The 12,139-nt window shown below is 40.0% G+C and overlaps 1 protein-coding gene across 1 annotated transcript in view; it reads right to left on the bottom strand.

Annotated features, from left to right (window-relative positions):
• The window catches only part of KIFAP3 (kinesin associated protein 3), a 133,717-nt gene that overhangs the window by 62,368 nt on the left and 59,210 nt on the right, over positions 1 to 12,139 (bottom strand). The window contains exon 11 of the mRNA XM_075616832.1: positions 4,955 to 5,055. Within this exon, the coding sequence (XP_075472947.1) occupies positions 4,955 to 5,055 (101 nt within the window). The remainder of the gene's footprint in view (positions 1 to 4,954; positions 5,056 to 12,139) is intronic.

Genomic DNA, 12,139 nt, shown 5'->3' on the forward strand with positions numbered 1-12,139 from the left:
CGGCGTTGGAAGTTTGGCCTGACCTTCTGCGTCTGGCTGTCGTGGCCCCACGTTCACTCCAAATCATACACCATGTGCCGGAATTCAGGGCCCAACTACCGCATCCCCAAGCACGACAGACACAGCCCTGCAGGCCCTTCCCCCAACCCCCAAGTAAATGTGTGTGTTGTCGTGGGGAGATTTTCTGTGTGTTGTGGTGGTGGTGGGGGGGGGGGGATTGTATGTGTATATTGTAGGGGGGGGGGATTGTGTGTGTATGTGCAAGGCCGGTCTTAGGCTTTGTGAGGGCCCAAGGCATCATGCTGCCAACAGAGGCCCCCTCTGTAAAAAAGTTAAGGGGACTTACCTTGACGAGTGGCTCTCCTCTCGCAGCATCACGTTGCCATGGCAATGCAATGGCCTATGACATTTTGCCATGGCAACGCATCATCATATGACATCGATCACCATGGCAACACGGTGCTACAGGAGGCGTGCCCACTCCAAAAAAAGGTAAGACCCCTCTCCCAAACGAACAGACACACACCTCTCTCTGCCTCCGCTCCTCTACCTCTTTTCGGAGCCAGGATCCAACTGCCGCCCGGCCGAAGGGGGCAGCTGGAGGAGGGGGAAGTTGGATGCCGGCGCCGACAAGAGGGAGAGGAGGGAGCGTGGGCCACCGAAGGGATTCGGAGAAGAGGGGCGTCCCGTTTTATAAAAACTTAAATGTGGCAACCCTATATGTGATGGATGTACAGTATTAGACCAGTACATTATCTTTTTAATAAAGATATCAGTACTTTCCAGAGTCCAATAGTACGGTTGAAACGTGTCCTAAAGATCATTTGGGTCTGCAAAGTATCATACAATCAGCAACAGAAAAGGGAACAAGTGTGGAGGCGAGGCTGACTGACCGCAAGTCAGGCATAACTTCCCTGGTCAGCCGGCCGAGCACCTTCCTCTGCTGGTCCCAAGCAGAACACTTACCATACAGTCCTAGGCCTGGGAAAAGCCATCAGCGGGCCTGGGTAAAATATTTCAACTGACAACATTATGGGGTTTATTTACTAAAATCTCCCAGCTGCAAAACCGAGGCAAAGTCAGTGCAAATAAACTGCACGAGACCGATCTTAAACGAGAAACTGTAATCTATTTCAGTGAAATTGCTTTCCTTTGATACATATGACACATTTTTGCCCCAGTTTTGCCATGGGAAGACTTCAGTAAATAGACCCGCTGCACAAAGTTAATAAACACACAAGATACCCAACAAGCTTTGAGAAACCCCAAACATTACCACATATGTATATATATATATATATGTGTCAAAAGGAGTGCTAGTGGGCGTGGCTAAATGTAAACAACAAAAAACAAACAAAGATGCCCAAAGCTACTTCCAATGTGACAAAAATACACAGTGCAATACCTATATATCTCTTGTAAAAGGGTCATTTAGTTTAACCCTTTGGCCAAAGTGTCTCAAGCCTGCAAGCCACTTCAAGGCATGACCGTTAGCAGGTCCTAACACTGCCTGAGTTAAATAGACCACTAAGATTCTGGGCATTGGACATGGAACTAACCAATAGTTGCTATATTAACGACATCATGTCCTGCAAGAATGGTTACGACCTATTGCTTTGTCTTATGTTTACATGCAACATTCTCGCCCACGTCAGCAGCTGGAGGGATTTTAAACCTATGATTTTCAAAAGCATCATTGCCTGTTTGTATGGGGTTTGGATGACTCCAAATCTGGGCAGTACTTCAAAAAAGTTTGCACTGAGGAAATGGAGGTTTTCTTGTTAATTAAATACGTTTCAAATTAACGACGATGTCCGTAAAAAAAAGTTACAAGTGCTTTATATGGAGCGTTAGAAAAGTCATAACGGCTTTATGAGGTCAAACACCCCCAGGGCAGTGGTGTGCCGAGGCTAATGTACAGAACATTCTTGGTCTTCTCAATAATAACAACCTTGATATGTCAAAGTGAAATATGTAACATTCAGAGGAGATTAGGAAAATGGCAACAGGAAACTGTAATGTCATATTTGTTAGTTTTACTCTTGATTTTGATTTGTGGTTTACTAAATGAATAGACGCGCATATAGTGATGTGTATCCGATTTTAAACAAGTTCGGTGAAAGGGAACAGCAATCCGGACCCAGCTACAGTATGTCCACTGTCATATACAGTGCATTTCTGGCTCTACTGGCATTAACATCATATGTTAAAGGTTAGCAAATTAATACTTCCTTTGATCAGGAGGTTTGTGTTAAATATTGTGGCAAACGGCTCCCTTTATGTAGCTCTGTCGTTTGCCCAGGCTCTTCGCGGCATAGTCTTCTAGGGTTTCATTTGTAGAAAAGGGGCACTCAGCCCTCAACGGTTTGTTTTTCCATTAGCGACACTAAACATTTTAAACACCGTCACGTTAAGAAACAAAACAAAAAAAAAAAACCAAACATCTAGTCCTGTCAGGAGTCTAACTCGCATGTATATCCCTATCTGCAAGGTTGGCTGGGTAAGTCAGTTACCAACTTTAAATAACACACAGATATAACAATGAATCCTTAACTGTCAGTTGGGGACAGCGTCCCAATAGATTCTCAGATGATGCAACACGTGGGGGGGCCGTCAACCCTGAACTTGATCCTGGGGAGCAGCGTCCTCCCAGCCTCCAGGCTCTACGAGAGACTGTGGCAGCTAAACTAACTGCAATATATACCTCTTCCTCAATTAGGAGAGCAGGTGAGGGAAACCATAACCATTGTGAAGTCTGGTATGGATTTCCTATCCACCATCCTTAGTGACTTAATCTGTGGGTCGGATCACTTCCATACTAAGTCTGCACTTTGTTATAAATCAGACAGAAAGCTGCTCACTATCCTGGGACTATGTCACAACACACACAGGATTATGAAAGCTTAAACAAAATACCCCAGCAAAGTTAGGAAATGTACTTGCTAACATGCAGTTGAGGCCTGCATGGTAAGGTCTCAACCTCCAAATATGAAAGATATTGAAAAGTGATGGTCCTCATTCTCCAGAGGCCAGATTGTCCTTAGGCTTGCCAATGTTCAGAAAGAAGGTATTAAGGCAGAGGGTGCCAAGAATCCCCAAAGGCTAAATACCAGCAGTCATTCAAACCTCAATCTGGCTACATACAACTGCCAGACTCTCTCCAGTGAAGCAGCACTGAATGAACTGGAAGACGAACTTGAAAAACATTAAATGGGATATTGCAAACAAGACCGTGGATCAACAATAAATGATTGTGCACTTGAAGGGACTTCTACAAGAAATTGCACAAGAACACAGAAAACACAGGGCATAATCAAGCAGAAGAATAAACGACAAATTATGTACCATGCATCCTTACAGAAAAAAAGTAGCAAATTAAATATAATCCATGAAGAATGGAAAAGGCCCTCGGGAAGATGGAATTACAACTGAAATATTGAATGAGTATGGGGAAGAAGTAGAGAAAATCCCTGCAAAGCTCTTTACATGTTTCTTGAAGAACAGGCGAATTCCAGAACAATGGAGCAATACCATTGTTATCCTTATAAATACAAAAGTAGACAAAGACCTCAACAACCAATTAGTTTACTTCCAATATTCTCATTAATCAACTGCAACAGACCCTCGACTTTTCCTTGCGTAGAGAAGTGGATACAGCACAATGGACCAAGTCCAAATTGTACAAGAACGAATTTCCCAAAGTAATGAATATGGTCTACCACTCATTTTAGGATTCATAGATTATGAAATAGTATTTGATTGTATCTACACTCGGTGGTTTAAAATGCATTAAGTCAAAATGTAAAGCATCAAACAATTATATGTTATGGAACATTAGACTACATGAAGATGCAAGCAAAATAAGGATTGGCAAGGGTGTGCCACACGGGGGCTCCACATTACTAAAGCTTTTCCCGGCAACACTTGAAAAATTGTTCAAGACATTGAATTGTTAAGAAAAATAAATTAAAATCAATTGTGAATCTTTGAGTCACCTACGATTTGCTGAGGACATTGTTATTTTGCCACAAGTCCAGAAGACCTCCAGCAACAAAATCAGAGAACTAGTTGAATCAAGTAAGAATGCAGCCTCCATATGAATCTCAGAAAGACCAAAGAGATGTTCAACAAATATGTAAACTCTTCAAAGATTAAAATAAATGGAATAGAACTAGAAGGCATTGAAAAACAGATCTACCTTGGTAAGCAAGTATCATTGGATGGAAACCTTTCAAATGAAATCAACAGGAGAATGAAGATGGGATGGAGCGTATTTGGAAGAAATAAGACTCTTTCAATGGACTCTTCAACTGTGCCTTAAGAGGACAGTGTTTGACCAGTGTATTCTGCCTGTGCTCACGTACTTTATGGATGGGAAACTTGGATCCTAAATGTAAAGATAATTTAGGAGCTTCGGACAACACAAAGAAGAATAAAAAGATATACTGTATGCTGGGTATTACCTAAAGGGACAGGAAAAAGAATGAATGGGTTCAGAAGCAAACAAAAGTAAGTGACACCATCACAAGGGTGAAGAAATTAAATGGCAATGAGTCAGACATATTGCAATAATAAATTACTGACATGCTAAAGGATATCAAAAGGGCAAGACAACAACAAAAAAAAGATGTGAGGAGGAAATTTGTTGGAGAAGAGGCTTGCAATCACAGTTTCTGAAAGTCATTGGGGAATCCTTCATCCAGCAGCAGATTGACGAGGGCATATTGAATTACCCCCTAAGTACTGTATGGGAGAAGCTGTGATGGACAACATCTTTTTTGTTGAGACAGGATATAATACACAAGCTACTGTATGCTTTTATTTTAACCGAGTTTCTTGTGTACAAATCAATGATTATACCGATCTAAAGTAAAACTTTTTATTTAAAAAGTTGCTTTCGCCTTACGTGAGCAAACCTTTTGTGCATAACATGCAATAGGAAAAAAATACGTACCTGGGGTATGCAGTCTGTGTAAGCAAACATTGATTTAAAGCGATCGTCCATACTTATATGGTAAAGAATACACATTACTATCTGTTTGTAGTTTTCATTATCTGGAAAATAAAAGATTGATATGGTTTATAAATGAAGTACTGTAACATACTGTATGCAATATGTATGCGATGGACAGTCATGTGGAATTGCATATGTCAAGATCAACAATTTTACAGTACTTTTGTAGTCCTGAATGGCCTCCACGGAGATGTGATCTACAACCATTTTAACAAAAACTAGCACGAGACCAGTCTGATATCAGTTTAATCATGTAGTTTCATAGTATAGAGAAGCCATAAAGGCAATAATAGTAACCTAATTTATATAGTGCTTTGCTCCCAATGGAAATCAAAGCACTCAACAATAAAAATAAATAAAATAATTTACAACTAAAAAAGAAAAACCTCAAGATAGGAATTAAAGTAACAAAATATGGAATGGAAATATGGTCCACAGAATGGAATGGACTTGTGGTGGTGCATTAATCAAATACGTTTTGAGCCTGTTTTTAAAGATTTCCATAGAGGGGGCGCCGTGGACCATACAAGGCAGACCGTTCCCGACAGTAGGAGCAGCAAAGCTACTGCAAAAGCTCTGGCCCCAAAGGGTTACAGAGATTCTGGGAAGTTTTAGCAGACCGTCACCCAACGATTAAAGTGGGCGAATGGCGGTATAGGGAACCACAATATAAACGTTTACCCAGCTCGCTGCCTTACTAGGTCCCTTTGCTGGCTGTCCCATGAGTCCTTCTCTCATTTAGTTTAAATCATACAGCAACGTAGTGACCGCTGCGCCAGGGAATAAACCCTTTCACAAAGAGCGGTTTCCTTCTTTTATTTTCACACATTAGATAAAGACACAGAAAAAGTACACAAATGTTTTGGGGTGAAAATTATTATTATTATATGGAGAGCAAAGAACAGCTGTCATGTGGCAGGAATGCATTAACCGGTTATCTAACAAACTGGCAGCAGCCTTCGGCACCAGCTGCAGGCAGCGCAGTTCTGTTTTAGGAATATTTTACCAAGAGAAATTCACCCATTAAATATCTTGGTTTGATGAAGTCATCAGCTCCATTACACAGACAATATCCAAAAACATGAATGCACTAAGTATGACACTGCTACGGTCTTCAATGTTCTGAAGTTGACAAAAGCCTTAAGCCAGGTAAACCATTCCAAAAGCTATAGTAGACACTCTACAAAGAATAGTAACCAACTTCTAAACCTGGGGATGGATTGCAGGTGGCCAATGGATGGTATTTGATGACAAAGTGTGTTAAGAAGTTAAATAGGAAAAATTGATTATACTAATGTTAAGAGGTAACCATTATAGTGTATCAAATATGACCCATTAATGAGTGTAAAACTGAACAGTATGGAATTGTGGATAGCTGGAATTTCACACACACATTATGTATTTAATTTCTTAAACACCTTTTCATGCTTCCTTCCCCTCATTTGGGACGAAGCTGCCTTGTTGTGGGGACAGTTGATTGTTTAAGTCTCTGTGCAGTAGTGCTTCACATATGAATTTGTGAAGCCCTACTCTACAGAATGTCATCAAAGTTCTTATTGGCATGTAAGTGGACAGGACATTGCATTTTCTGACCAAGGCAGGTTTCTCATCAATGCAGGCTGAAGATAGATATATATATATATATATGAACAACAAGAAAAGAAAGCGCCCGATCCTAGTGCAGCATGAAAAAATACAATTTAATAAAAATGAATAGAACCAACAAATGCAAACTCACAAACAAATAAAAAATTAAAGCATGTAATGAGTATACTCATTCGCCAACCGCCCACGGGATGCCTCTGCTTGCGCGCCAAATCCTCCGTCTGTGTAGTCCCAGCTCTTCTGAACCGACATCCGGCAGAGAATACAGGATTAGGACAGCCAAAGTGTGACCCGGAAGTCCTCCTCACTCTAAGCGAATACCGGATGTGAGGTCTGTTCCTCGTGACTCCGCAAAGCAAGGGGTATTCGGAGAAATCTCTTTAATGTCCCAACAATGTCCGTGGTAAATGGGCAGTGACGAAATGGTATAATGATGTACCAGCTCAAAAAACAGCAGCTGAAAAACACTCTTCCCTATGCGTTTCTTCACACTCAGGTGATTTCATCAGGGGATCCTATATATATATATAAACCATACGATACCGTTTGAAGCACGAGATCAGGAGACAGCACTCTGGTAAGTTTAATCACAAGTTTTTGTATTGAAAAAGACACATAAACCGACGTTTCGGTCCCCCAGTGGGACCTTTCTCAAGGTGGTGACCACCTTGAGAAAGGTCCCACAGGGGGACCGAAACGTCGGTTTATGTGTCTTCCTCTTTGAATTCTATGGTTTTACATATCAGGACATAATAACAATCATCTGTTCCTTAGCAGGTCTTAAAATGAGGTAAATACAACCTCAGATGAACAACAAAACATGACATATTACACCGTGTTGTGATTTATTTAACAAAAATAAAGCCAAAATGGAGAAGCTATGTGTGAAAAACTAAGTATACCTTTATGATTCAATAGCTTGAGAACCTTTAGCAGCAATAACATGAAGTAATCGTTTTCTGTATGACCATCAGTCTCTCACATCGTTGTGGGGGAATTTTGGCCCACTCTTCTTTACAACAATATTTAGAAGCTGGTTGATATATATATATATATATATATATATATATATATGTAAATACAACTGTATGCTCATCTGCATGTCTTAGGCAGGTCTGCAACCCCGCCTTTCACCATTATCACCCAGCAGACAGCACTTCCACTGCAGCAAGGGATTCTGGGAAATGACATGCAAATGAGCACACAGTGCCACTTTTTGCTTCAAAAACCATTTTTAACATGGTTCCCTGTATATATGTATGTGTATATATATATATATATACACATACATATACCCTTATACAGTCCCAAAAACCATATAAGGAGAGAAACAGGGTGTGGGATTTGCCAACCTTTCAAACAAAAAAATAAAAATAGAGTTGGTACAGTTAAAAAGTTTTTCAAATAGCAATTTGCAAACTGATAACGCTCCAATGAGTTAGTCACCACATACTGTTAGTGTACTAAGCTACAGCAGTGAAATATGTTTTCAGCTCCCAGGTGGACAATTCTCATCAAGTTGTTGGCTGCTTGTGTTCTTAAAAGGTACACGCTCTCAGCTTTCATAAAACCACCTCTTGTTAAACAGCAAGTACAAAGGCCACAAGACACACTTTTATATGTAATAGATTGGGGTACAAAGAAGAAAAATCCAGTCGAGTGTGCTGGATTTTCTGTTCCTGGTATCCTACCTTTTGGTACGGGCACTTTGCTTTTACTTACAGTTTAGGAGGGCAGACAATTTGTTCACCTTAATATATTGGGGTAATATAATCTACAGAAGAAAATAATTTTCAAATGAATACAGATTTGCTGCAAATACAGTACCAGACTTTTCTGCCTGAAAAACATTGGGGCATACGTTTTTAGAAGAATACTATTCTATACAACTATTTCACTATACAGTGAAGTAGTGATAATACTTTGGTACAAAGCACATCTATCATTTTAGTACCAGACATATAAATGTGACCTACTCAAGGCGACAAGCAGATGGCATAGAGACTGGAATCAGGGTTGCCAGTTACACAATGACGTGTCTCAACCAGAAAGCAGCTTCATCGAAAATTCGGAGACAGAAGCATGAAAAAGTGGTTAAAAATGTAACACAGGGTGTGGGTTCAGTTCCAGCCATCTATACGCACTGCGTGTGACCCATGGCAAGATGTAGCTCAAAAGGTTTGATCTATAGCAGGTCATAGTATAACAGGTTTCCCTCTACCACAGGCACCCAAACTGGGCCGTAAGATCTTTTAGGTGATGTCAGCATTGTTTGTAGTAGTCTATCATATTTAGTGCTGTCTCTCATTTATTCTAAAAGAATGAGTGCAGGGAGTCAAATCTGCTAAAAAAAAAAAAAAAATGATAACTCTATTTGTGTCTAGTGACACTAGTGAGGAGAAGGGAGGATATCCCAGAGCCGTGCGAGCTGAGCAGAGACAGTTTGCAGGAGTATGGAGCATGAGTTTCACTCATACAACGCTTATACTAATCAGATGTTTGTGAGTTTTAAATTGTTATGTCCAAAGTTTATTACATTTTTAAAAACAGTATCACACTAGGATTGGGAGCTTTTTCTTTACTTATTCATGTTGACCTAAACAGGTCACATTTATTGGTTTTATTTACATGATTTTGGAGAAAAAAATTCTTAGATATTTTATTATGTTAATTTTTATATATATATATATATATATATATATATATATATATATATATATACATATATACATATATATATATATATATATATATATATATATATACTGTAGGGATTACAGACACTTCGGAATGCTTAGGTGAAAAAAATAAGACACAATTGTGATGTAGGGGCAGCGACACATGGTACAATAAAGGTCAAGCCCGCTTGCCTTCCCCATATAGTCATGATGCCGACCCAGGGTTAACTGGCCATCACAAGGCTGGAAAATGGCTGCCAGCCTAATAGTTAAGCCAGGTTAGGTATCAGTGTTTCACAATGTATCCCTTTGACTGTTATTATGGGATGTTTATTGTATTTATTTACAGTATGTGTGTCTGGACTAGGTACAATGGCTAGTATCAGGCACACAATGATTCAGAGGGTTATTAGCCTTTGTGTGGGGCCAGGTGCAGTGGTTCATGGACAATGGTGGAGTGGGGATGGGCGAGGTTGTCTGCGGGGGAGTACACACGTCAAAAGTGGAGCATTGTTCTCTCCCCTGCAGCAAGGCAGGAGGTATGGAGCTGAAATCGGGAACCGAGGTCTGGGTCCTAGCCCCGTCGACTCGGTTCCCATTGGTCAGCTCCGATTTCCCACTCTCCCAAGCCCCGCCTCTATGGACTGTTCTTAGGCACAGGCACCTTTCATGGCCTCAATTGGTCTGTTCCAAACACACCCCTGGCTTCTGATTGGCTGAGCGGACGAACGATCTCCATTGGATTTTAGGTTGGTTCTTGTAGATTCAGATATAATGGTTTATTTTTTTTTCCACGCTGCCCTCAATCTTCATTCATCCCCTTATGTGATCCTAACCATGAATTATTACCAATAATGACCCTCACCTTTATATTCAAGCTATGCATTCATGTAGGTCTAACAAACATAAGTGAGCACATACAAAAAAATATGCTAATAAATTTTTTTTATCCTTAACCATGTATAATATTTCCAATAATATTTCCCTGAAGTGGTCACTTATTCCTATTACCAACTGGCCGTTAGCAGCTGCTAAGGTTTTATAGGTATAACTACTCTTATAAAATACATTAAGGAAAAAAAGAGCAGCTGGGATACAGCTGGATCAGCTAGGTGGTAATTTTAATAATGAATTTTCTGCCAATTAGGACTGTGAAATACATTCCAGAGGGTTAGCAATGGAACTTGTTTTCTGTTGAAAGGGTCAGCAAAATATCGCTGCTATGTTACAGAAGTGAGCAAACCAGCGATTGTCGGATTTATTCATGTGCAGCCAGTCCATGAGGGCCTGAAATATTCTCACCACTACTAGAGAGGTGATTTGCTGAAAGATTACTACATTTACTCAAATGTAAAAACTTTTTTATAACAGAACATTCAATTACTCATATGCTGCATGCGAGCTGGGACACTGCCGATCAACCACGGTGGCAAACAGTAGACGAGCTGAGTAAAACACTTCAGCAGTGCTGTTACCTTTTCTAAACTGCCCTCTAGATCTACGTTGGCATGTGGTCCCTAATGAGAGAAACAGGACAGCCTCAAAGCTGAATTGCTGGAAGTTCTTCCTCCACTTCCTTATTGCTGATATACACACAGGTAGAATGAAGGCGCTGGGAGGAGAGCATTCCAAGAACACCTACGGTCTTTCCTCGAATTGCAGAATTGACACGACCCTTTCCCTCAATCCTCCACACTTCCTCTTAGATCTGCAAAATTAACCACTTCTCCCAAGTACCAATAAACAATCCACCTGGCATTAACACCCCCTCCCACCCCCTTCTCCCATGTGATAATTAACACACCATCCCACTGACATGCAATGGGATGAACAGATAACTGATAATACAGTGTAGTCAAATCTTTGTACATATGGGAAGCTTTAGCCACTTATGTTACAAAAGGCTTTGAGAAAATAAAGTAACTATGTTACAAAGTTGTCTATAAAAGCGGAGCGTTTCTTGGGGGCTTATTTTTTTATTTTTTTTATTTTGCAGACCACACATCCTCAATTCTAGTACAAGACTAACTTAAAAGATTTTCCAGAACTTTTCGTTCTTATTAAAAAAAAAAAAAAAAAAATGACAAGTGCCAAATTTGTAAACGTAACAACTGCGTCTGTGAAAGAAAATGGGATTAGTAGCAACAATGATCCTTTATTATGCAAAATAACAGGGGGAAAAAAAAATAGTACATTACGTGATGCCCAATATTGAAAGAAATATATATTTATACGTTTGGAGTTTAATGGTTTCCAGTTACAAGAGACAGACGATGTTCTGCTTTATGACAGGGTGTTACTAGCAGGTGTGGGTGAGATGTAGCAGAGGAAGCATGAGTTTTAACGCCCGTTCTCATACAATGATGTTTCAGACACTCTGGAGCCATGAAAGGAAGAACGTTTCAGCTTCTAATTATGTCTATGCGTACACATCTCTAAATTATTGCTGAGCAGACATGGATATAATTTAACTAGGCGTTTCATAAAAGTTGTGAAAATCAGATGCTTACATATTTTCATCCAGAAGAGGGATTCGGCTTAAAAATAAAATAAAACACATTTTGTCTGAGAGGGTAGTTAATAAATGTGAAGAGTTTAGAGCTGTGGTTTTCAACTTTCTTTTGGTTAAGAAACCCTATAATTATATTCTGAAATTCTGCAGATCCCCAACCTTCTCTAATAGCGCATCTGAGATCAGATGCATTGTAAGGAACCTCAACCCTCACTAATAGCGCATCAGAGATCAGATGCATTGTAAGGAACCTCAACCCTCACTAATAGCGCATCAGAGATCAGATGCGTTGTAAGGAACCTCAACCCTCACTAATAGCGCATCAGAGAT

The sequence above is a fragment of the Ascaphus truei genome, chromosome 10 (genome assembly GCF_040206685.1).
Source record: "Ascaphus truei isolate aAscTru1 chromosome 10, aAscTru1.hap1, whole genome shotgun sequence".
NCBI classification, from domain to species: domain Eukaryota; kingdom Metazoa; phylum Chordata; class Amphibia; order Anura; family Ascaphidae; genus Ascaphus; species Ascaphus truei.